A 26889-nucleotide genomic window follows, 5' to 3' on the forward strand; every position below is an offset into this window, starting at 1 on the left:
TCAGATGGCTGGTTACTTCGGATTCCTCAGGAAATGATGAAACTGAATTTAGCTGAAGCATAGTGCCTCTGTGTCCTGCCTGATTATAGCCAAAAAAGGCAACTGGTTACATTCTGGGAGTTGCATAGGCAGGAAGCTGTGTAATGGAGGGTAGAGCACAGCTGTTGCCTTGCCAAACCTGATACAACTCTGAACACAATTGAATATGTCTTTTTTTTTTTTTCTTTTTCCCCTCTTTCCCTCCACTCCCTTTTTTTAACCCTTTGATCACAACCTGCAGATGATACTCTGCAGTGTCATTAAATCCTAATATGTTGAATTGTCTTCTTTATTTCCTGTATACTCTGTCAGGCTGGCTGTTATAGGATGGCCTTGGAGCTCTCCCAACAGCTCAAGTTTTTTATGGCAGCCTCCAGATTGCTGCATCTTGTCTCTGCAACAAATCTCTTGATCATTTATCCATTAAGATCTTGTTTTCAGTAATAATATGAAAAGCCAGGGAGGAGTCGCTCTGAGAATCGCCATTGTGGTTGAGGTGGAAATGTCAGTGACCCTGTGGGGAAGGAAAGATGAGGTCAAGTGTGGAATAGCTGCTTGGCATATCCTGTAAGGCTTAAGACAAAGATTTTAAACTCAAGCTAAAGGAAGTGATTATTTATAGAGTAATTTTCTCTTTGTTTGCTAAAGAATTTTTGACTGTGAATATACAGCTATCCATACAGTCTCTGGCACAAAGTTACATACCACTTACAGTGATACATTTGTTGAAAGGAATTTCCCTACACGCTTACAAATGAGTGGTGTGGGCATTTGTGCCTGTCATTATTATGGCTGATGTTTTTCTGGCTTCATTCACTATTTGCTAATGCTGGGACTCTACATCTATTGTTGCTCTCATGCATGTTTTGGGAATTGAGCTGCTTCTGTCCCACTTTCAATACGTTTTTGTCTGCAGTGTGTGTAGTCAGACTTCACTTGCTTGATTTGCCTGCTGGTTTGTAAATATGAGTTCTGTAGAAAAGTTATCCATATAGCTCCTGATTGCCTTCTAGGACATGAATACTCATATTTTCATTTCCTGTTCTTTAGGTGGTAAAGAGCTCTAGTTTCTATGCAAGTTATAAAAAACATATATTGAGGACACTGGTATCTTTGTGAGGAAGAATTCAAGAAGTAATGTTTATGGGATTTTGTAAAGAGGCTGCTGTTACATGGTTAATGAGCCTTGACGCATGCAGTCCTTTTCTGATTGAAAGGACTTTTGAATGGCGCTAATAAAATTGCTGCCTTATAAACTGGAAAATCCCTGGCGGTAGTGTTCTGGTTTTGATGAAACACTAAATCTAGGGTGCCATTTTTCGAGTATGCAGCCTAAGTCTCCCTTTTGTAGAGATGAAACTCTCTCCTCTATCTGGCCACAGTTTCATAGAAGGATCTTAGTAGAAGGTTTTTAGCTGTAAAATTTCCTGATTTATTCTGATACTATCTTGGAGATATTTTGCTACTGAATATTATCTAGCCAAAAAAAAAGATAAAAAACTGGTGGGCTGGGTATTACTACTAAGCTGGTGATGGAAAGGAAAGTATCTAATATCAGTCTTAACTGGTATCCTTAAATTAATGCTATCTTTTAGAAGCAAAGTGCATCTCATGGTCTAGGCTGGTAGCTGACATTTCTGAGAAGCTGTGGGTTTTTATTTGTAGCTTATCAGAATAAGGAGGTATGAAGTAAAAGTGTTGATTAAACATTTATGATTTTATTTCTGAGCAAATATCTCTACCAAGTAGAGCAGTGAAGGGTTAATCTTGACATGAATGTTACTGACACAGTGTCTGATGCTATGAGGATTGGCACAAATTGTTTGGTGCTTGCCACTTTAATGTGCTTCCTCTTTTCTGCCAAATAATGGCTTCCAAATGCTTAACGGTCGGTGTTTTGTTGTAGGTTTTGGGTTTTTTTTAAAACTGCTTGCTAGTTTGTTTTTTTTCATACTCTTGGCAAGCAAAACCTTGGCCTTATTGGAACTTTGACAACTTTAGTGGCGCTTACTAACATGGAATTAAAGGAGGGAGAGGCATGCTCTGATGACCAGGGATTCAGAGGACATAGCATGTGCCTGTCTGCCTCTAGGAGTTTGTAAGGCAATTTGAGGCTTTAAAAATATCCTATTTCTTTTTTCCCTCCCTCTCTTCACAGGTCCCCAGTTGTAAACCACAATGTCGCAAAGAGACGCCGATAAGTACCTTTATGTGGACAAAAACATCATTAATAACCCCCTGACTCAGGCTGACTGGGCTGCTAAGAAGCTGGTATGGGTTCCCTCAGAGAAGAATGGGTTTGAAGCAGCTAGCCTGAAGGAAGAAGTAGGAGATGAAGCCATCGTGGAACTGGCAGAGAATGGGAAGAAAGTGAAAGTAAATAAGGATGACATCCAGAAGATGAACCCCCCCAAATTCTCTAAAGTAGAAGATATGGCAGAGCTGACGTGCCTGAATGAGGCTTCTGTGCTTCACAACTTGAAGGAGAGATACTACTCAGGACTGATCTATGTAAGTAATCTTGTCTGTTGGGCTAGGAGTTCTTGATTGTACAGCATGTGAACTTACTGTAATTGCTTTGTTCTCCAATGTGTATGTTAACCTTTCATTGCCCCTATACATAACTCATCATGTGACTTATCTTCTTCCCTCTACTTAAAATTTTTTCACTAAACTATGCCAATCCCCCTCTAGTTAATGTTGAAGCTTTCAAGGAATGCTATGGTAAATCTGGCTTTAATGTTTTAATGTCTTTGTTCGCAGGATGTTTTGAATGCCTTTTAACTTTCTCGTAGCAAGACACAAGAGCAGTTGGATAGTGGTAAACACGGAGTCTGATCTGAACTGAACCTAATAATAATAATAATAATAATAAAAACACAGTCCTAATCCACCCAGCATCTGAAATGTGTTTTCCATGTCTGGAACTTCAGTGGGAAAGAATGCTAGTGCCAAGCTTTTTGTGTTACAAAAATTCTGGATCTCAGAGCATCTTTTAGAGAAGGAACATGTCTGCCTGCATGTACTTACAGATAGGAAATGTTCCCTTTTCTTTCCATCCCAAAATGGACAAGAGCAGAGATTCCTGCATCTTACTGCTGTGTAAATAACAGATACCATTTATGGGACCAAGGATCATACCCAATGAAGCAGGCAGCAACCACTTCACTGAATACCAAAGCCAATAAATAGGGAAAGGTGGGGAAGGAGACTTTGGAACCTCGACCTGGTTCTTCAGTTCCCTTCTGATTTTCCTCTTCATGTTGCCGATGTTTAGTAATCGGATGTTGGTCATGCTAGCTTCTGCTTTATTAATACTCTGCAGGTATAGAATGAATTATTAAACTCAGTGGTAATGTAAAATTTGGGTGCGGTGGCTGGTTTAAAACAGGACTGGGAAGAACACAAGGGAGAAACTCATGACTTACTAGTGCTGTGCCTGCTCTTCTGCAGTGCCATGAAGGCATGCAGACAACTCTTGGAGAAATTATCAGACAATATCTGAAGGATCAAGGCTGATACAAATTTAGTCTGACTCCCACAGCCTGATGTCAAAATTTGAGAGCTAGTGTGATTGGAGGTTGATGCAGTTTATTATTCTTGTAGTTAACAACTCCTTCTACTATTGGTCAAAATCTATCCTCAGATGAAAAAATCTTGGTATTCAGATGAAATAGGATATGCAAGATCCATGTGTAACATTTTTAGAATAGGTAACACTGCTGGGTTATATAACAACTGTTGAAAATAATTCAGCCGTGTCTCGAGGTCTGCTGCATGCTTGCAATGGGCTGTTTCACATATCTTGCAAGATGCCATCTGAAATTTCAGACATCGTCTGTGACTAATAAATTGAGTTCTTCTAATTGGATTGCAAGGAGATTGTAAGATTTTTTTGTAAAAAATCCCCACACCCTTCACCCAAGCAAACCTTGCATAGTAGTTCTCTATTACAGAATCTTAGTCTTGCCAAAACTGTGTTCCTGTGCACTTGTGAAATGGACTGATCTCACCTGTCAGCAGTTCTCAGCAAGTCAGGAGATTAATGGGAAGGCTTAAAATACTTTCATTGGAGTGGCTGTTAGTTGATCATTAATCCGCTTGAAGAAAGGGAGTACACGCAATGCATCTCCAGTATAAATGTCTCTGGAAAGATCACAAGCATAGTTTAGTTCTGTTCTTCTCCTTTCTCTCTCGTTTGGCAGCAGGGCTGTGTGTTTTTATGAGCTATTTTCTTTTTTCCTTTTTTTTTTTTTTTAACTTTATTTTTCTGTCTTTCCCTCCTGTAATATGAAGGGGGGAAATCTTACTGCTGGTGCAGGCAAATTTTGAGTGAGGAATGTCAAACAGTTCAAGAACCAAGAGCTTGACTCCAAACACCAGTTTGCTATTTCTGTGTGTGGATTGGTTCTGCACTGAGTACAGACTGGCTTTCAGATTAACCCTTTCTATTTGGAACCTTTTATCAAAAGATCATTTTCAGCTTTTGTGTATAATTTTTGCGTACCTGAACTGCTTTCTATTCAGTGTGAAATTCAAAACTCAATCTTACATGTTGCAGTTACTTTATTGAAGTTAACTGTTACTGGAAGATAAATTTTCTGATGTGCCATGGTGCATATGGTCCTTTCAACTCCTCAGAGCTAGTTTAGCAGTTAGAAAAATAAAACTAGTTCCAGTTTGGCATGTGTGTCACTTGAAATAGTTAGAGAAAGGTAATGCCAGAATTCTATTTTGAGCTAGTAATGTCTGAGACAAAGCACAGATTTGCAAGCCAGCTATGCTTATAATAGATGAGCCTTTCAATTGGAACCTTGTGTTCAGGGATTCATGCATATAAGCCTTTACTTGTACTTCAGTAAGATGAAGATAACTCTTGTCTTCTCTGTGGTAGGGCCAGCAGCTTCTGCTTATTAATACAACTCAACTTGCTTCCTATATGAAACTCTCAGTGGCTCAACCAGCAGTCATGACATGGTGGTCTCACTCAGTTGCTTATTCCAGCCATGATTAGTTGCCTTCTTCACACAGCTGAGATTGTTCTACTGCATGGAAACTTCCCTTAGGTATTTCTCCTGGCAGCTAGAATGCTGGAAGAAGGTGGCAGCTGCTTCTTGCATACTTGCTTTATGTCTTCATCACTCTAAGTGAAATTAATGTCTTCCCTTTTCTAAACTGCTGCTCTCATCCATGGGATGGCTTCAGACCTCTGCACTGTACTTACTGAAAAGCAACAGTTCTAATTTGTCATCATTCATAGCCATGAAGAGTCACACATACACAGACAAGAAAACTCTACGTTCCTTGTGGGCTTGTGTGCACTGTGAACATACTGCTCTTGCATTGACTCCTTTCTGTCTCTTGGTCCTACTCTGCCTTCCACTGGTGTAGTCAAAGGTCAGGAAAGCATGACCCAGACTTTCATCTTTTAGTCTGTGCTGTGCAAGTGCTGTCAGACTCAATGGAGAACTAAAGCTGAGGCAAAAGGAAGTGGCACTGCCAGCTTGGTTGCTGTAAACTCCTTAAACTGCTCCCTTCAAGCACTACCTGAAACCCAACCTGACTAGAATGTCTCATGGAAGCTTAGCTTCCTGGAACTTTAGAAGTACCATGCCAAAAGGTTTTTAGCCAGCTTTCATAGTTTTCCACTTTGGAAAGACATTTAGTATTTTCTGTAAGCTATTCAAATATTCCTCAAATATTTTTTAAAAATGAATGGGAAAAAGAAAAGAGGGGAAGAAAAAGAATTGGTCTGGAAATATATTCTGATAGTTTATATTAGGATGTGGAAAAGGAACCTTAAATATCTATGAAAAACTTGCTTCTGGGAGGACATCTGTCTGAATCTATATCTGAATCTGCTGCATGTAAGAGTGGACTTGTTACTTAGTGTTAATCCAGCATGTGGAAAGTTTGGGTGTAAGACCACAAACTGTGTAGTAGATGCTATTTTCACCCTTCTGATCACTGCAGTCTAATCCTTACCTTTATCTAGCTAAGGAGCTAAATCTGATTAAGTACTCTCTGTGCTCCTTGTGGAGAACTCTTTACCACTCCAAAGCACTCTTTCTTCGTTGAGCAAGCAATAGAAGTGATGTTGGCAATAGAAGTAAGAAGTGCCAAATGTACTGTCTTCTGATAGCAGTGCAAGTTGCTGTAGAAAGCTGCTCATCTCCAGATGTTTCAAACAGCTGTTTCTAAAGTTGACAGAGAACTACGATAGCTCTAAACCCCAGGAGCAGGGCTTGGAATGCTATTCTTAGAATATCTAGGAAATATCTAAGAAGCCTCTGTTCTTCCTATTCCCTTTGCAAGTGAAAAGTTTATTGGGACTTTTTTTTTTTTTAGGTACTAAGATCTCAAAGTTAGGGTTTGTTGGTTTGTTTTTTTTTTTTTAAGAAGCTTGATATTTTCACTGGAAATGTTTGGCAGTTCCATTAGAATTGTGCAATTTAAGCCAGTGGAAACAAATTGAGAAATTGACGTTTGCTGTCATAGATCAATGAATTAACCATTTGATATGAATTAGAAGTAAACTTTGACATATATTGCTGACTCTTTCAGCATGGACTGCTTTAGAATTGTTTTCTGTTTTGTCTGGTTCAGAACAATACTGAGCATTCTAAACATACATACTGAACATACTATGCATTGCTGACCTTGCAATTTTAATCTAGTTCTAGTCATACTCACTACTTTCTAAATCATGAATGTGTTCTGGCTTGGAGAGTCTTCAGAAGGCCATCTAATCCAGCTTCCCATCCAGAACAGGATAGCACTGCCTTAGGCATAGTCCAGCAGTCTTGAAAACCTCTCAGGAGTATGCAGGTCTTATTTTTCTTTTAGTAACTATTTTGGCTTGAAGTTTTATTTTGTTTAGTGATCATTTACTAGATAAATCCGTATCAAGCATGAGGCAGAACATAATAAAATGTATGCATCTAGAGCTAAGCACATGCCTTATACAATGAAATGGCACTTGACTTGAATGTAGGAACTTTGAAAGGAAGAAAAGCCAGTTCTCATGGACTGTTAATTAGCTAGGGAGCAGGCCAGTGATATCAGCGTGACTAATGGTCAGTTGATGCTCAGTGCACACTTGGAAAAGTTGAGTACTGGTCAAAGTGATAGGACTTTAGCTGTTCCTCAGATTCTGGTATTGCTTAATGGGAAGCATCCCAGATGGAAGTACTGGAAGAAGTACTTAAAAAAGCACTGTTTGGTTTGTTTGTTTTTCCAAGTAATGTACTGTTAAAATATGCAAGTATACAACATTTTTAATTTCTGTCTTTATTTGCTGGGGTGTTTTCTTTCCAGACCTACTCAGGCCTGTTCTGCGTGGTAATCAATCCATACAAGAACCTGCCCATATACTCAGAAGAAATAGTGGAGATGTACAAAGGCAAAAAGAGACATGAAATGCCCCCTCATATCTATGCCATCACAGACACAGCCTACAGGAGTATGATGCAAGGTGAGTGCTGAGATAATGACTCTTGTTGAAATCACAAATCAAGGTTGCAGTCAAAACACTGTAGGAGAACAACAACTCACTGCTATCAAAAGACATTATTGTCCTTGCTTACAGACACTACTTGGACTAGCTTTTGTGTTCAGGTGAATAGCTTTCTCCTGCTCTAGTGGATTGAAGAACCTTACAAAAAGCCTGGTGAGAGCTAAATTTGACATAAAGAATGGGCTGGTGTGAATGCATGGGGTTCAGAGAAGCAGGCAAGGGGAACTGAGGTAGCAAATTTTCCATCTCAGTGATGAGCTTATGAATTGAGATAGCTATAGGTGGGTAGGTATGTATATTGTTTGATAGAGGCTTTTAACAAAAGCCAGTTTAAAATCCAGTTGCACAATCTGGCTGGGGGGAACAAGCTGTTCCCCCCAGTGTACAGTGTAACCTGTATTTTGAAATGGGATGGTCAGTGGTAGCTTTACTGCCAAGAGTTGTTTGGTTATATTCTTACTCTGTTAATAAAACTCACTATCAGGAAATATTAAGTACATCTGTTGCTTTTTCATGGAATAAAAGAAAGCAAGTGGATAGACCTATTTCACCCCCACATGTACAACTGAGAATCAGAGAACTGTGGATATTATCTGCTACTTTTTTATCACTTGAGGACTTTTAAATATGGAACTCTGGGTGCCCTGTGCATATCCCTGGTTCTGAGAGATCTTTCACAGAGTCAGTGGTAGTGTGTGTGATGCTTGGAGAGGCTCAGGTGTGGAGCTATTTTGTGCTTTTTTTCCTGTTTGTACCTGGCTTTTATGAGGAGGCATACTTTGTAAGGTTTAAAGGGTGTAATGGATAGTTTGATTTGGCACGACTGTATGAATGTTATCCGCCTTTATTTTTTGATGCCTAGAAATGATTAAGGTGTTTGTTCCTCCTAGGTGTTGTCACTAGCCTCACATTTTTGAACAAAGGCCAGATATAATAAAATCATGCTTTAAAATTCTCATTAGTCTCAGTTTGAGTTCTGCTTTTCACCTGCCCTTGATACCACTTGTACCTTCGAGCATAGGAAGACTATAATAATCTTGGTTCCGAGTGGAAAGGGAAAGAAAATCTCCATCCACTGACCTGTGTTAGTGGCTTCCAACAAACTTGATGTGGAGGAAGCTGAGAAAGGTTGCTAAAGCGTGGTGCCATGCAGAGCACAGCACAGGGGTGAGCTAATGTGATGCATCAGTTAATCTATAATTATAAAAGGTGGGAGTGGGGAGGGGTGGGCATACAGACATGCTACAGTGGACTGGTGGCAGGGTATTGGTGGCAATTTGCTGAAGATGTGGCAAGATCTTGAAGATTCTTGAATAATATGGCCATACTGCTGGTGTGTTAGTCTGAAATGAATGCTGTACCCAGAAGATAAAAACCTGTGAACCTGGTTCTCGATAGGACCTCACTTCTCTTAGAGACTGGATCTGCCATGATGGACAAGAACAGATGCTCCACCTATATTATACATGGCAGAACGTTGTTCATAAGCCTCATTACACTTTTGTCTCTTTTATTACTTCCTTCTCTCCCTTGCTTGCTCCTTGTTAGCTCAAGCACCAATTAAAAAAGCTATTGATTTAACTGTACCTAAGTTACTGTTCCCTAGAAAGAAATCTTGTCTACATAGAATCAGAAACAGTTCCTTTGGCAGTGTTCTAAGGAGACTGAAGAAGTCCTTTTCTCTTACAGACAACAACTTGAAAGTGCACGTGTGTGCATCTTGTCCTTCATCCCTGCCAGGTGTATCAGTGTGTGACAGAAGATATCCAAGCAGCTGCAATTCTGCAGCAGGGCACAGGTGACCTTCCTTGGTCTGATGATGGTTCAGAGCTAGTGATTAATCTATGTGGGTATTTTCTTTCCTTTTGAAAAGAGGTGATGTCTCTGTCAGACCACCACTTGGATGATGTCTAAAATTTGGAAATCCCAGGCTTGACTTGCTTTGTGTTGTACAAAGCTGAAGAATGGCAGCCCTGCCTCTGTTTTCCAGGCATGGGAAAGTTGCTGTGAGGTCTGCTGGAGTGTTTACCTTTCCCAGAACAATTCTAGCTATGCTGTATTCTCAGCAGTATTGATAGTCTAGAGGCTTACCCCAGCTCTTCTTTGCCTAGTTTAAGATACCTTGTTGCTGACTTTTTGGAATGTTTGTTGATACGAATATCATTCCCAGTTAGCTTTTGAACTAGCCTGGCTTGATCTGTTTAACTAGGTTTGGAAAGATTTTTCCGTGTGGCTTCACAGGTAACTGTGTGTGCTAGCAAGACCTCTAGAGATTGTTTTAGGGTTATTTATTGCCTTATTTCCTTGTTTCAAAGGGTAGCCGTAACATTCCAATGTGTGCTACTGGGAGTGAGGGTGAGTAGTAGGTTGTTGCAGTGTCTCTGGTCCTGGCTAGCCTCGAGGGAAATGGAAAGCAGCATTCCTATTCCACTCTCTCGGTTTTGCTCAGCGGTGGGGGAGGTTTGGTGCAGCAGCCAGTGGTATGGCAGGAATCTGTACAGAGAATAGAAGATGAAAGGGTCGGGTGCTCCACATGAGCCAGAGGCATTTAGGATTAGACTGCCTTCCCTAGGTTACTTTCAGAGCCCTGAAGACTGGGAATCCTTCATGGCCTGGAGAAGGATAGCAAGCTGATTTGACTCTGACTTCAGTCAGCACAGGGTGTAGTTATGTCTTAAGCTGACAGAGTGGAAAAGCTTTGCGTGTCAATTGATTTGGACTCGGATTTTTTTTTTTGTTGGTTTTCAGTCAGCTTATGGTATTTGAATAAGCAGGCCTTTCAAAGGGATGGTTCATCAGGAAGGGAGAGGAAGATGAGAGTTTTGTTCCAACCTCTGATAATCCAGAAACTGTTTAACCCTTTTCAGGCATGTGTGCTGATGCATTGTGGGTGAGCTTGGTCTTCTTTTTGTATCTTCTGGTTACTTCATTGACAGAAGTGTCATGGCACTTAGATATTCCAAGAGATTATATTGCTTTTTGTTAATTTTCACCAGAAGTATGTTATTGACAAAATAAAATGGTGAAGAACATGTTCAGAGTAGGTTGTTTGTTGTTATTGGGATTTTTCCCTCCTTTCTCAGACCCAAGACTTTGACTCTCAGAAATGAGATGAAAACATTATTTTGCTGTGTGGTACCTGGAGAGATTTCCTGTGCTTCAAGAACAGAACTCTCAAAAAAGTGTAACATTTTTGCTTTTAGAGAAAACAACCATTTGTCTTAATGTTTCTGTTCCCTGGGTAGCCTGGATGCCAGAAGCCTCGGATCTGTTTTCAGAAGAATTACACTTCTGGTGCTGATGATTGAGACACAGTGCCTGCAAGTGGAGTGGTGTCTTGAGCAAACAAATCATTATTCTAATGCAGCAGATGTATACTGAAGAGGTACATTCTTTACCTCAATTCACAGTCTCCAGGGCCTCAATTTAGAAAATCATATTTTAAAGCTGTTAAACAGCACCTGTTTGTCTATTTGGAACACCCATAGAGAATTTTCTGTGTCAGATGGTGATAGAAGATAGAAATTTCATTAGTATCTGGAGCATGGTGTCTGTTTTAATGCCCTGAAAAGTATCTGAAACGTCAGTAATAGGTTAGGTCAGTATGGTTATTCTGGTCTATAAAGCTCAACCTGTTGAATTAAGAGATAGGTAGGAGAGGGAATAGACAGCACATAGCTAATGAATAAATTCCATCTCTTTTCTTAGCCAGTTTTCTCCACGTTATTGGAGGCCTCCTAAAGTTTCACCTAACAAAACTCTGAAAATCATTGAGCAATGATTAAACCCTCCTTCACCTTGATGGATTAGTCTGTGAAGGAGCCTGTGCAGCCAGCGCCTTGCCAGTGTTCACTTGGAAGTTAGGTAGTCTCTGGGTTTGGTGTTGAAAAGAGAAAATTCTGAAGCACAGTAACTTTATGATTTTTTACTGACCTTGTTACATTAAGGGAGGAAACACAGTGTTAGGTGTTGTAAGACAAATCACTTGCTTTGTAGATCCTCACATGCACCTTGGGACCACTTGTGATTTTCACAAGAGAGAGTCCTCAGATCTGCTTCTATAGAATACAGACCTTCAAGTGTTTTGTTTGTAATTCTTAAATGTTTGCATACTTTTCTAAGTTTCCTAGCTAGCAGAGCACTTCTGTTTTAACTTGCTTGCTGCCAAGTCATTTCTCAGCTTACTTCTTAGCATTGGGCTGCTGTGCTGCACTGTATAATGAACTGTCCCAAAGTGCACCTTTCTTTTCTATACAATATTCTGTGAGTGCTTCTCAACTGAGACCTGCTCAGATTATGTAGAGGCACACATCGCTTTCAAGTTGCATGTAAAGGTCAAGTTCTATTTCCACTAAAACGCAAAAGAACATGTCCTGTGGTTTCACAAGTGTGTTTTCCAGATTTGTCCAAGTTTCCGATGCAAAGGGTGACATGAAATTTGGATACTAGTTATGGAGGATACTGGTTTTGATGCAAGTGGCAAGAAAAGATGTACATTGTTTCTAATTTTCTTAAATGTTTTACATGCTTGGAATTACTTGAGATTTCTAAATGCAGCTCTAAAAATCTTTGTCTTGAGATGTGGTTTTCAAGAGAACAGGGAGCTAAAAAAGAGTCCGGTTGCCCACTTGTTTTTTAGTAGTTACCACACCCTTTTTGCTTCATTCCTGTAAACCAGAGCAGGAGTTCTCTGGCAGTCACTTATGTAATGGTTCAGCCCCTGCTGTCAGTCTCTCTGCAGTTCACTGTTTTAGTATCATGAGCTGCCCGAGCCTTTTGCAGGCTGTATACTAGTTCTTCTTTTCTGTCAGAATTTCATAAACATTTGCATAACCTAAAATTACAGCCTGCAACTTGTTTTCTCCTATGTCCAGAATTCAGTTAAGAAGTGCTAGAGAAGGGGAGATATGGGCTCTAGTCCAAAAATGTCTTGGGGGAATAAATATTTGCATTTGACCCAGTAGGATATATTTCATTTTTCAAAATGAAACTTATTTTTCTCATTGGGACTGTTTTCAAGCTTCAGCTAATGCAGAGCTGAATCTTGGCACTGCAGTATTCCTGCCAACTCCAGTGATTTTTTTTTTTCTCTCCTGGTTTTTTTTCCTAACATCTTGAAGCTCTATTGTTGAGAGCTGTCTTGGATATGCTATGTTTCTCCTTCATTTGATTTCTCTTTTCTCTTTCTTTTTGTACTTGATGATAGTTTATTAACATTTTGAAACTTCTCTATAATGTGTTCCTTAAATGACAATGCAAAAACAGGTTCTCGGGCTCTGTTCTGGTGTTCTCCTGGAGTGTTTTTGATCCTATTCAAGCCAGCATGTAGGTTAAAGCACCACAGTGAACGTATTTGATTAGGTCTGGTGCCAGTGGGGTTGTTCCGTGTAGCACAGTGTGTCAGGTCCCTGGGGCTCCTCCTGCGTTAAGAGCCCTGAGGAAAGGACACGAGATGTAAAATTATGTTGATGTTGGAAGAGAAGTTCGAGGAGGCAGTAAGGAGCTGAAACTACTGCACGGTGGAAGCACTTAGATGCATTTAAGAGCAATTCTTGCTTTAGGTCAGCTCTGTGAGTTGGCCAGCCAGCCCGTTGCCCAGGCCGGGCTGCAGGCGTTCGGCGTGCTGGGGAGCAGTGCGGTAACGGGAACGCGGAGGGCCGGGCTGCTCCGGCCTGCCAGACGCTCGTGGTTAGGAGGTGGGTGGTACCATGGAGCTATGGTTAAGCTTTTAGCTTTAATGAGTCAGCTATAGGCAGGGGACTGCAAGCCAAGCTTTGCCTTTCAGCTCCACTTCCTCTTAGCTGGAGAGGTGATGTCACCATTGTGTGAATGCTATATTACTTCTCCTTTTATGGAGATGAACAGGCTTGAAACGAGAGTCACTCATGCAGAGGAAGTGGGTGATAAAGGCCTGGTAGGATGTTCTGTAACTGAGATGTGGAGCTTAAATTGCACATTCTCTTCTAGCCTCCTAACCTTTTTCTTCTCCCATCCCAAAACATTTAAAAACAAAATTCAAGAGTTTGGAGCCATATTAATTTATCAATTATGCCAATATATTTGACCACAGCAGTTCAGCATTCATTCAGATTTGTTGTTTTGCAGTAGTATATTTGGTTGAGTACTTTCTATGTACAAGATGTCTCTTTCGTGAAAACAAATTTTGGTTTAATTAAGTTTTTAATGTGTGCTGAAGCAGTCAGCAGTCTAAAATGCAGTCTTTTATTCTTGGACTAAAGAAAGTCAAGAATAAGTTACATATTATGGGGTTTTTTACATAGTAAAATTAATCTACTGATCTTATTATACCATACTGCTGTATAGTTTAAATTTGAAGGATATTTTACTTCCTGAATTTCTGGATGTGTGAGGCTGCTGTGCCTTGTGATCACTTGAATACTATGGTGATGAGAGCTGAAGAAGAGCCTAGATAAAAAGCTTTCCTTGTCAGCTGGTTTGAAATACAGAACTGTTGCTATAATTAACTAATGAGTTGTTATTCTGGATTGTTTTTAATAAGTGACTCTGTTTAGGATTGAAAAGCAGATGCAGATTTCTTTTAATCAGGCGTTTCTTGATTGTGTTATTATAAGCAACTGAGTTTATGGTACCCAGCACATTCTCTTTTGCTGAGTAGGTTGCTTGCACAACTGACAGTGAATGAAGTAAAGGCAAGTGCTGACTGAAGTAGTGCAGTATGCCCATGTTGAATGATCATTTGAAAAAATAAAAAGGGGGTGTGAAGGTGGCCTTTTGCCTAGAGACAACTGAATTCTGATTTGTGATAGCACAAGTCAGTATTGTATGGAGAACGAATATTGGCATTTAAAACTGTTCTTAATTTGAAGTGTATCTAAGAGTTATGCTTTGTGTGTGTTAGCTCTTTGCTCCTTTGGTCGGCTCCAGTTTCCTGTTGCTCAACACATTATTTGAGTTATCTGTCTATACACAATTAGAAGAATTCCAGCTATCCCAATGACTGCTGCTTTGCAGTCCTGGGAAAGAATTTCCCCCGGATTGCAAACAGGAATGTTGCCTTTTATGGCAGTGTCTGCGTGCTCCTAGGGACTTGCCTGCACTCGCAGGTACGTTCCTGCTGACTTAAAGCAGAGGTGACTAAGAGAGCTGCAGTGGGCCACCAGGAAAGTGTGTTGGGGGAGGAAAGCTTCATGCCAAGAGGATTTTGAACACAGTCTGTGACTTTTCCTGCCTGACCACCTTTCAACACCTTGCTCTCTGTTAACGTGGGGAAAAATCCTGTGCTTGCCTCTTTGGGACTCCTTAGGGTCAATCCAGGGTGCTGTGACTACCTTGCCTTACTGAAACAAGGCTGGAAAGAACTTCTCAACTAAGCATGGGAAGACTTGGCATGATTGAGAAGTGTTCAGTGCCAAGGAGCTGCTTGGTATTATTATCTGCTGTTGATCATTTCTTTTTCTGTTGGGCAGTCAGTTTATCTGTCTGCTTACTGATATTCTTTTGCTAGATCATCTCTAGGAGGGTAATGGGAAGGCATGTGCTAGTCAAGTGTTTGGGGCTCCACTGCCTGTTTGAGGAGCTCCAACTCATAATTCCAAGATCAGGGCTGGTTACCAGGAATAAGGAGCACCTTACTTAATCTTATCTTTTTAAAGGTGGTTTGTTTTTTTTTTATTCTTTCTCTCAAATAGACTTCTTAGAAGAACCTCTGTAGTACCTGAATGTGAGCATAACCTTTTCTGGACAAGTGAACTGCTTGTTTGTATTCAGGCTTTTGAAAGTCAGATGTTACTCAGAGGCATAGTCTTGTCCTTTCACATAGCTGCTTTGTGGTGCAGAATTGTACCCAGGTGTTGCACTGCTGAAGAATACATTTCCTTAGGCAATCCATAAATGAGTCATTAGTTATTCCCCTGATCCACCCTCAAAGTGCCCAGTCATGCAGAGGGCTGGCATGTGCCTGCTGAGCCCTTGACCCACTGGGAACCTTGAATGTGTGAGGCCTTTGGAGCTGGCTAACATCTACTCTTGGCCTGGCTTTTAGCAAAAGGAGTGTATATCTCAGAGGCAGTGAATAAAATTCAGCACTTGAAAAAATGAATATGCAATTTAAGTAAAGCTGCAGTATCTAGTTTTGAAAGCTTAAGAATTTGCCAGGCCAAAACTGTTTGCGTGGTGATTTTCTTCTACTTGCTTTCTTCCAGTCTTGGGGCTGATCAGCTCTTTCCTAGAAAGGCATTAGCAGGGTAATGACAGGTAACATTCTGAGTTTTAACAGGAAAAAAGCAGATTATTTTCCACTCATTTTTTGTGCTCATCTACATACAATCAGTTTCCAGTAAAGAAGCTTAAGGGCAGGAGTTACAGATATGTAGCACATGAACCTAGTGCTTCCATTATTGATTTCAGAATGTTTTAAGAAAATACGGAATCTCAAATTTGTTAGGTTTGCTAGCTTTCCTTATTCCACAAAAGTATGTGGAATATATTCCTCTCTTTATAAACTGGGTGTACAGGAGATTTTTCTTGATGAATGTGGCATTCGTGATGTTAATACTGAAATGCTAAATGCACTTGCAGCAGCTGTGTTTAAGGGTATAGAAAGTGGTTTCAGGTACTTGAATTCTATCAGACTAGAAAACCTTCCCTAATTACAGCTCAATCTCTTTATCTGGCACAAAACAACTTGAATGGTGACTTAATTATGTCACCTAAGTACTGTCTGGTGGGAAGAATACTGAGTGTGCTTGGTTTCTCTAAGTTACGGGGAAACGGAACAGAAAGAACCAGTAGCTAAAATGTGGAGACAGTCACATAAACATACTGATGGAGGTCACCAGTTACTGAAATACTTCATTAGAGAGATCCAGTGAATTGCATACTCTCATGGATGTTTGAGGCTTCTTTTCTCTCTCTTTAGAGAGTAGATGTTAGTCGAGTGCAGTGAGTGGAAAAAGGAAAGTGGCAATGACTGAATGAAGTCTAACTGCTGCTGTGTTACTGAGCTTCTCAGACTGAATAACTTGGCAGTCCTCTGGTCTTGATTTAAAAACAAACAAACACATAAAATCAAACAAAAAACCCCACAGCCTAATGGGGATTTTGAGTTTGGTGGCACAGTGCGTTCTGAGAGCCCCAGTGGCTCTTGTGGGCTGTCAGTCAGTGACTTGCTGTGCCCATCTGTTCCATGTTTCACTGTCCCTGTGATGACCACAAGCTGCTGAGGCTGTTCTGGTGTAGGCACAGGCACTCTCTGGTCTTCCTAGTGCTCCCAGCTCATCCTGGTGGTGTGAGGGAAGTGAATGCACCCTGGATGGGGGTAGGTGGAGACAGGGTGTAGGGCAGGGATGACAGATGAAACAGGGCAGAATCGGGGGATCGTGTGCAGGAGCTGTCAAATGAAGGCATGGTCAAAGGACTGGTCAGGACCATGCATAATGAAGTGGAATCATAGGTGAAAACTGAAAGGAGGTTAAAGATGTGGGAGAAGATAGTGGTGAATAGTCTGGGTGAATTAAGTTCTGTAACTGCAAAGATATCCACAGCTGGGAATTGAACACAGGCGTTAGTATGTCTGCTGGTATGTCAACACGGAAAAGAAAAGGTTTCTGTTGTTACCAACTGCTCTGCTAATACAATAGGGCATGGTGCCACAAACAGTCAGCTGTATAGGATGTAGGCTGCTGCTCAGCATTTTAGCTTTTAGGTCCATTCTGTACAAAATAAGTAACAAATATTTTGTCACTGAGCCTCCAGTGTTTGTTTTGGTCTGAAAGCCTCTATTTGATGCGAATCTTTGGGATTTGTAACAGTTGCTGTCCCACTTTCCCCCTACCCCTTCCATTTTCATTGCTCTGCTGATAACTTCTGTATGTTAGTATGGGCCCACTGTAATAGGGGCTGAAGGAACAAATAGATGCACATCACACTGCATCTGTGTTGTAAAGAAATGTTCAGTAGGAGACTTCTGCAGTGTTTGTAGAAAAATTATAATGCAAATAATATTCTTTCTGGATGAAGAAAACTAAATTGCTATGGTGCCTTTATACTTTGGCCTATGGTGTGAGGTGGTGTCTTTTGCCAGAGAAGGGGTTACCTGGCTATGTTTCTGAAGATACTTACCAGTGTTTACTAGTTCATGGTTTTGTCTTTATTATTGATTTTGTTCTGTTAGAGAAATTTAGAGTCCTAGTCTGACTACTCTCTTAAAATTTTTTCCTAGATCGAGAGGATCAGTCCATCCTTTGCACGTGAGTATTTCCAATTGTCATCTTGTCTGCATGTCAGTTTGTGTTTTTACATTCTTTGTGGAAGGACTCTCTTAAGTGCTGGTAGTGGAATTACAAAATCAGGTGATAAAGGAGAGTCATGGAAAGTCCCACTACAGTTCCTCCAGTATATAGTTCCTTCTGCAAAATAATTTTTGTAAAAAGTGGAGGAAGGGTGGCTTTGCAACAGCCGCTGTACTCAAACTACTAAAGAAATACAGCTTTGCCTATTAAAAAGGCTTGGAGTGATCCTTCAGATTTGATGCAGCTGTTATGTTTAAGTTATGTGCATGAGGCTGATAGAGTAACAGATACTCTTGATACAGCAGTTTGTCTTCTAGACACAGTACAGTTGATTTGCCCTCAGCCATGCTTAAGGAATTGGTATGTTTCTTCTAGCAGTCAGGAGGCTTCCATTTGAAAGATTTACTTCATCACCTTTCACCCCAACCTCTACAACAGCCTCCAAGTTATTCCTCAGCCATGTGACAGTCTTCGTATCCAAGTGACTAGAAGGCATAGCTCTTTATGGCCTTCCATATTGCAGTCCAGCTGCAGCCCATCTTTCTTTTCCTTGGTTTTAAGGGAGGTGCTGCAATGGCCAGGATGCAGTTAGGGTATCTGTAGCCCTTTTGGGATTAGAAATATGATAATGTCCCCATACATCTTGTTTGTGAATAACTTGCAGATTTTCTTCGCAGAGGTGAATCAGGAGCTGGTAAAACAGAGAACACCAAGAAGGTCATTCAGTATCTGGCTCATGTTGCTTCCTCGCACAAGTCCAAAAAAGACCAGGTAAGACCTAGGTTTGATGATGCTTTATTGCTCTGCTGACTTTGGACACTAAATATATACTGGCTGATGTTGGTAAAAGACATATTGCTCAGAAGAAGCTTAGATGATACCATCTATCAGGGGATTGAGGAGGTCAGTGAACTATGAAACAGTAAATCTGTCAAAAATTGCAAGTCAGGGAACACTGTCCAAAGTCATAACTCCTTTGAATTCGGTGGAGCTACAGCGGGCATGAACTCATCCACAACCCCTTGGATTCGTGGGCAAGTGCATGGGCAAGTGCTGCTACGAGTGAAGCATCACCTGTACTGATCCTTTCATGTAGATGTGTTGCTTGTAACCAGTCTAGGCAACTGATCCTTAAAACTGATCCTTCTGTGGAGGAGTTGTCTCCTTTCTTCTGTACTGTTATAGATGAGGTCTGGCCATTACATGTACTGTCTCCAAACTGGAGAATACAATGATAGGCTAGTGGACGTCAGCTGAAAACTTAGAAATTGTAGGAAAACATTAAAAGGGGGGAAAACAGCCAAGTGTTAGCAGCACATGAGAGGAGGGTGGTGATGATGGTGGGAGGACTTTAAAGATGTCTCACTTATATTTTTTTCCCCTCCCTCTCCCCCGATGGACTATTGCCGAATTCTTCAGTTGTATCCTCGTAGGTGAGCTGCACGTTTACTGCACGTTCTGCACCAGGAATGCGTTTTCTGTCCCATTGTGTGATTTTTTTGAGCAGCTTTTCACTCCACACCAATATCACTTTCTGCAGCTAAAGCAAATCCATAGACAATTCACAATTTTTTTTTTTTGTGTGTGGTACACAGTAATCTTTTTTGTAAGGATGTTCAGTTGGAGACTGTAGAGATATCAAGAATACTTGTGTTCTGTGCTCAATACTAGTTTGCCTTTAAGGTTTTTCTTGCAGGATTTTCACAGATACATACCATTTTAGAAATATTCCTCCAGGGCAATAGGACTGGACAAGACTTTCCTAGAATTTTAAGCATACAGTGTGTGGTGTTCCTTCTAAGACCAAATGTAGTTAAGTATTTAGCCAGGGTATTTCAGGACTGTGGGCTTGTTAGCCAGATCTGAACACGTTGGAAATGTTCATTATGAAAGCCAGGTGTGTCCACTGCATCTCTACATAAGAGTTTTCCTATAGTAGCTTAATGTGTAGGCATGTCTAATGCATATAGAATATATAAATAAGAAGGCATTTCTGCATGCAGGCACACTTGTGTGTGTGCCTGCACATAGTAGTAACTAACTTCTGGAATCCAACCAAAAAAAAACCGATTCTATGTGCCAAAATTTCAGACATTAGAAGGCTTTTTCCATGGTCTGTCAGTAGCTGTATTTAGAAACATTCTCCTTTTTTCTTTTTTTAACTGCGGAAAATAGAATCATGGGGTTGAGTTAAGTATTCTTCCACTGCTTGTCCATGAGTAAAATTTGAACCACCAAAGCAGGACAGGCAATCTGCTTAGGAGAATAAAACAGTCCTAAGTTGGGCTGGTTGGTGATTTGCCCAGGTTTGATATTTAATTTTTTTTCCCCTATGTTTTGGTTTTTTTCAAAAAGTCGTGCAGCTCACATTTTGTGGCTAAGCTGACCTTACCAGAGGGGATTTAGAGCTGGAGCCTCTGAATGTTAATCAGCAATGAGTGCTCTCTGCAACACTTCTTTACAGAGCAAACTTGGAACCAGAGTGTAAGAGTTTATGATGATGAATATGTTTAATTTTTTGAGGATCTCAGGTATACTGGTCATGGCAGATTTTTGTCTTTAGTTAGTATATGATAGTGTTGAACCTTTATGCTGCAAGACTAGGCAAAGAACTTAACCAAGGATATTATAGAAAGTAGTGGTACTTTCTTTACCATGAACTTTTGGATGTAAACCAGTGTTTTTCCAAGAATCAGGGCAGAATTGGTTTTATAAAACCTATTCTTTAACTCCAGCTCACTGGTTTTGGAGGTAGTGGTGCATTCCACCATTCCCAGCGCATTATTATATTCAGCTAAATAAGCTTCTAGCTGCATGGTGTGACTTCCAAGCACACTAAGGTTCCTTAGGGGGTGTACTGAATCTAATTCTAGAAACTTTTTTTTTTTCATTTATTGAGAGTTTTATTTATGGAAGTTGAAATCCATATTTTCCCATGTTTAATCTCAGCTTCTCTACCATCATCTTCTTAAATCATGTGATGTTTTTTCAAGATGTGAATGTTTGCAGCTAATCGGAAATTCATGGGTAATAGTAGCTAATATTTAAATATTTGTAACAAAAGTTAGGTTACTGATGATATTTCTCCTTTCCCCATCTAGCGACTGCTGTTGGGATTTAGTTATTGGATAATCTCTCACATGACTGCAGAGAAAAATACGAAAGCAAATCCCTGAAGTGTAAAAAACAAAACAACGAACTCCAACAATCCAGACAAACAACCCAAGTGCCCTCCCCCATATTTTTTTTTAATTGCATGCTGTTAAAGGTAGATTTGATTTCTGGATGCCTTTCTCCATACTTTCTGAAGAATAAATGGCTGGCAAAACTTCTATCTTGTTTGGAAACATTCCAAAAAGTGTATGAGATGCAAAAAATTCAGAGTACAAGGTAGATGTCAAGGACTTTACTTGAAATTGGTGTTGCTGAAATGATTTAAATTGGTGTTGTAATTTCAGAGCAGTAGAAAGAGAGCATACTGAAGAATGTTGGGAACTGCCCAACCACAGGCTAACAGACCCAGTGGTTTTTCTGCTTCTATTTTCATCAGGAATATTGCACATACTTCAAATGCGTGCCAAGTGTTCAACAAATTTGTTTCAGGTCAAGGAGTGGCAATTACAGGTGCCAGGAAATTGGTACCATCTTGATGATAGGAACCTTAGGATTTCTAGAAAGCTTGTGATGGACAACTTTGCAAAATTACCCATTGTATAATAAGAATGAAATATCTTCCATTAGTGAAAGGTGACCATCAGAATTTAAGGTAAAAAAATCCCCAACAAACTCCACCCAAAAACTTTTTAAAAATTTTGAACGTAATGGAATTGCCTTTTAAACAAAGACAGTGTGCAGTGAGGAATGGGTACAGTAATTGCAGACACTTAGTCTTGTGTGCTGTTACTGCGGCATGCTGAGAACTTGGATTTTCCCACTGTGTCCTGGTGCTGAGGCAAGTCAGGAAAACTCAAGTAATTTGATCAACTCCTCAGCATTTTCCTTTCCCCAGAGCTTCATATTGTTGTGAGGCCAAGCTGGCGTTCTCTATGCGTATTGCTACCTTGGTGTTTAAAGGGACCTAATCACCTCTAAACTACAATTTACCAACACCTACTTGAAATGAATGGCACTTTTTCCTGAGGTAGTAAGTAACAGTAGGGTCTATTATAGGGATTTCCATAAGCCTCCAGTCTTTGTGTAGCTAAGTATGGCCTTGGTTTTACTTTTAGACAAATAATTAAAATAGATTTGATGTCAAAGCCTGATTTCTCTTCCCTCCTTGTTCCATAGTTGGTTTTAAATGCTGTGTTGCTGTCATCTCCCACTCGAATAGTAACAAACTGCAGTTAGAAGCAGAGGCCTAGGACTTCACTGCAGGATGGGGAAGACAAATAGTGTGAGGGAGAAGCATTCCAACCTAAGTGCATGTGGCAGAACACAAGGGGAAATGAGACTACCACACAGTTTCCAGGACTGAACCCTAGTTTCAAGGTTTTTTTCCTTGGAATGCCAGATGCTGGGTCTGTTGTGAGAGAGATGAAGTCCCAGCTCAGGTTCCCTTCCCAGGGCTAAGCCCCTTGTTATACATACTTGATGGTGAGTGAAGGTGTTTGCAGCAGCTGCCCCTTCTGTGTATGTGCAGTTCCACCAGGGCTGGGGGTCTTGCTTGGCCTTGCACTTGGCAAGCATGAAGTGAAGTGATTGTGGAAGTCAAAAAAAAGGACTTTTAGAAGAACTGTTCATTGTACACTTTCTCATATATCTTTCTCTTTTTTTTTATTGCCTGTATTTTTAGAGACACTGTGTAAGAACTAATCTGTCTTTGAGAACAAATGGGAACAATTTTCCTTTAGAAGTAACCTTAAATAGTTTCCCCATAAATTCCAGTTCTCACAAATCAAACTTCATTTCCATCTGTTATGCACAGGCAGTCTTGAGTACTTACTGATAACTGCTAAAAAGAGAAACATTAATCTAAACTGTAATTTTGTGTCTCCAGAAGCTTTTTAGTTGATCTTGAAATATAGAGAACTCCATGCTTTTAGCACAGAGGACAAGTAATTTTTAAAAACAGCCAGGAATACATCTAGAGCCTGCAGGGAAAGGTGTATATGCTGCAGTGGTCTAGTACTGGGCAGGGATGAAAGTTCTGAATTTCTTTTTCTACAGTTCCAGCATTTTGTGCTCCTTGAGGGGAGGAGTGTGTGAATATGGCAGCAGAATGCAAGCAATCATGCAGTTGGTGGGATACCACTAATTCTCTTTTTGGTGTGTGCCTCCTTACAAAGGAGATTTTTGCTTGTTTGTACTTTATAAGGTGTAGACTCTTAGAAAAGTGCAAGCTTTTGGTTTTGTGTTTGGTTTTTAAAAAGCATTAGACCTTTTCAGACTAACTTCTTAACCTACTAGTAGCAGTGTTCAGAGCTGTCTTTAAGTAGCAAGCTAGGATTTACCTCACTCTTCCAGCCTCTGTGGCAGTACACTTCTGCGATGAGGGCCTGGTCTCGGATGGTGGTATGGTGTTTCACTTTCTCCCTGGGAAGTCGGCAGGGTGTTACAGCCAAGTGACTTTGAAGGGCTTCTGTTAACAGAAAGACAGCACTGGGAGGAAGGGAACAAGGCATATTTATGAATGTTTCTGTTTAACCCAGATAACTAATGAGTCTCCTTTGAAGGTTTAAGTGATCATCTCCTAAGGTTTAATGTGGCTTCTCTACAGCAGATGCCAAACTAGTGTGAATTGAAACTGCAGCGCTGGTTTGACCCAAGGTTAATGCAGTGAACCACTACCTATTAATTTTGGATTTCTCTCTAGGGAGAACTGGAGAGACAGTTGCTCCAGGCTAATCCCATCCTGGAGGCCTTTGGAAATGCCAAGACAGTAAAAAATGACAACTCCTCAAGATTTGTGAGTATTATTATGTCATGAGTATATTCAAAAAGTGCATCAAAAGTGTATTTTACACTTCCCAGAGTATTCTGCTTTTGGATGAATTGCTATCAGGGATAGAATAACTGAGTGACTTCCTTTAAATTAATCTGGGAAGTTGATTTTATTCAGTGAATTATCCAGAACAGATCTTTTAGGTCTCTAGAATGAAGAGACCAGACCCTGTGCCAGGATCATCTGTGCTGATTTTTATTGTAATCATTACAGTCAGTTTTATCTTGGAGAGCAAATACTGGTCTTTACTATGCTTGCTTTGGAGAGCAGTGGGCAACATCTGAGAGGCAGGTGGGGGAGCTGGAGCTAAATAAAAATAGTTGAAGCTAACACTGAAAGAGGTGGAACTGTCAAGGTAGTGTGTAACATGTGAAATTGAAGGGACCCTGGTTGTGAGAAGTCTAGGCTGAAACAGTGAGTGTGAGTTGTAGGCTGTCACAATGACAGAAGTGCCTGGAAGTGCTTGGTGTCTTTTTTGTTAAATTGCTGTTGTGATCAGCAGGCATTGCCTATTGGCTGACCTTATGCTTTGCCTAAAACCTGCCTGACCTGTTCCAAGTTTCCTTTCTTGGATTAAAAAGAGAAGGTTTACTTCTGTTGTTTACTGCTGTTACCAGATAGAATGAATACTAATTTAAATGCTGTTGTCTTCCTCTTAGGGCAAATTTATCAGAATCAACTTTGATGTCAACGGCTACATTGTTGGAGCCAATATTGAGACCTGTATCCTTTCTGTAACCCCTTGAAAGGAGAAGTTCAAGGCTCTAGAGGTGACAGGAATGGTACCTAGCAGTCTCTTCACAACTGACTTAGGTTGAGAAAGTGGTTGGAAGCACTCTAAATTTCTGCGATCAAGATCACTGTTGTAGTCTTCTGTTTCCTCATAATAGTGTTTTGTGACCTTTTGTGATCATGGTGTAGATCTTTTTGGAATGAATGAATGAATTCTAATCCTGAGAGATGAAATGCAGGCATAAACTGCAGCAATATGAATAGGTGTGGAATTTCATAAGTCATTCTCACTACTGTCCAAGGCAAGTGAGGATTGATGGCCACTATTTTTTTGTTTCTTACCAGTTAAGTCTCTCTTACCATAGTCATCATTCACAGGCTGGCAGAACTGAGACCAGAAGCTCGGTGGGTTGTTGACTGATAATGATTGCTAAGTCAATACCCCTGTCAGTTGGCATGAGGAGAACATCAGGTAGTTTTTTTTCCTACTGTAGAATAGGAAGTGATTTGTATGTCCTGTCACATGCCTTGACTCTCTGAAGATCTGCTAGAGAAGTCACGTGCAATTCGCCAGGCCAAAGAGGAGAGAACCTTCCACATCTTCTACTACCTGCTCTCTGGGGCAGGGGAGCATTTGAAGAGTAAGTATGATTGTGTTGTGATGAAGGAGTCCCATAACTACAACAACAGGGGGTTCAGAACTAGGGCCTGTAGACTAGGACCTGTTCTTCACAACTCCTTCTCTCTGCCTTCTAAATATGGTCAGCTCTTCTCCACTTCTTTCATGCACTCATACATCCATCTGCCCTCCCCCTCCACTTCTCAGTTCCTGAAAACTTGCTTCTCTGGTTCCTTCCTGCACTTGTCTCCTTGCCAGCAATGACTCTACGCCCTTCCTTATCTAAATCACTGTCCCATGTTTAGTCTAGTCCTGCATGATGTAAACCATTCCGGTGCAGGAATGGTCCTGCTGTGATGTACTCGGCATGTAACCGAGGGGAGCAAATCTGCAAGCCTCTAAGCAGCTCTAGCAGTCTGGGATCCCAGCACACCTTGCTTTAATACCTCAGCCTGGTAATCTGGGTCTGTGTTGTGCAAGAGCTGCAAATTGATCTGCAGGAATGACAGAGGGAGAGGACTTTCTCATAGCTGCTACTGTTTCAAGAGTTAATATATTAACTTTTATCTGACTTGAAACAAACGAGGTATCTGAAATTAAAGGCAATTTTACTTTCAAGTTAATCCCTGCTTTTTACAGATTTAGGGCATAATGATGAGTGACACTGCTTTGGTGGCATAGTCCAGAGGAAGGAATAGCAGGAAATAACACAGAAGAACTCTGTGTTTATCTAAAATACATTAAATATTCAACCTGAAGTAAAACTGGCCTTAATCCCAGATTCATCCAGGACCTGGTAGTGTATGCAAGTCAGAAATTTGGTATTGGTGGTAGCTTGTTGTCTGTTAAAAAAAATCCATAGCAACTTCTTTGTTAATTCTTCCCTAAGATGATCTGCTGCTGGAGCCTTACAACAAATACCGCTTCCTTTCCAATGGGCACGTTACGATCCCAGGTCAGCAAGACAAAGACATGTTTCAGGAGACCATGGAGGCAATGAAGATCATGGGCATCCCAGATGAAGAGCAGATAGGTATGAATATGCAAGGCATAAAAGAGGGAACAGGCCATGGCTCTTGAGCTGTTTTGTTCTGATGTTCTTTTTTTGTTTTGGTTGGATTTGTTAGCTTTTTGTTTAGCGTTTTTGTTGGTTTTGTTTTGCTTGTGTCCATTCCTGCCCCCCCTGCCCCAAGTGTAACAAAATTGAGTGGCTTTGGAGTGACCCACCTCAGGATCTACCAGCACAGTTTCAGGTTATACAGTTAACTTTAGAAGTCAAGCAGCTAATAAAAACATGCTTCTCCTTGCTGTTTTTGTTCCCACTCTGAGGCTTGTATACTCAATTTATGAAAAGCACATCCAAGATACAAGAATCCCCTCATTCTCTTATGCAGTGCATGGCTTGTGTGCTCCCCCTATCCCTTAGCAGTGGCTCTAAAGTACCTGATCCAACCACTGCTGGATTAGTCCTTTGAGAATGGGCCGGTCATAGTGCCTTTCTTTCCAGCTTAACACTGAACTGCTGATCAGAAATGAATATTGTCTGATACTGGGAGCACAGTAGCATGACAGTGAAAACAGAATTGCATGCAGCCAGCACAAAGCGCAGTGATAGGTATTCACCAGAGCTCTGTGCTCTCTCATTCATGGCCTGCCTCACTGGTTGGGAATCAGTGTTTTGCGAAGTCTCGCTTTCAAAATGTATGTGGTCTTCTAAAGTTAAGACTGTTACTCTCTACACTGAAGCAAGCAAGCATCTGTTGTGCTT

The 26889-nt window shown here is 40.6% G+C and overlaps 1 protein-coding gene across 1 annotated transcript in view; it reads left to right on the forward strand.

Annotated features, from left to right (window-relative positions):
• MYH9 (myosin heavy chain 9) overlaps window positions 1-26889 on the forward strand; it is a 69703-nt gene that overhangs the window by 13521 nt on the left and 29293 nt on the right. The window contains exons 2-9 of the mRNA XM_069002899.1: window positions 2198-2550; window positions 7357-7513; window positions 17757-17784; window positions 18504-18597; window positions 23642-23734; window positions 24430-24493; window positions 25045-25143; window positions 26011-26154. Coding sequence (XP_068859000.1) covers window positions 2218-2550; window positions 7357-7513; window positions 17757-17784; window positions 18504-18597; window positions 23642-23734; window positions 24430-24493; window positions 25045-25143; window positions 26011-26154 — 1012 coding nt within the window. The 5' untranslated portion in view covers window positions 2198-2217. The remainder of the gene's footprint in view (window positions 1-2197; window positions 2551-7356; window positions 7514-17756; window positions 17785-18503; window positions 18598-23641; window positions 23735-24429; window positions 24494-25044; window positions 25144-26010; window positions 26155-26889) is intronic.

Source organism: Aphelocoma coerulescens, chromosome 1A, assembly GCF_041296385.1.
Source record: "Aphelocoma coerulescens isolate FSJ_1873_10779 chromosome 1A, UR_Acoe_1.0, whole genome shotgun sequence".
Taxonomy (NCBI): Eukaryota; Metazoa; Chordata; class Aves; order Passeriformes; family Corvidae; genus Aphelocoma; species Aphelocoma coerulescens.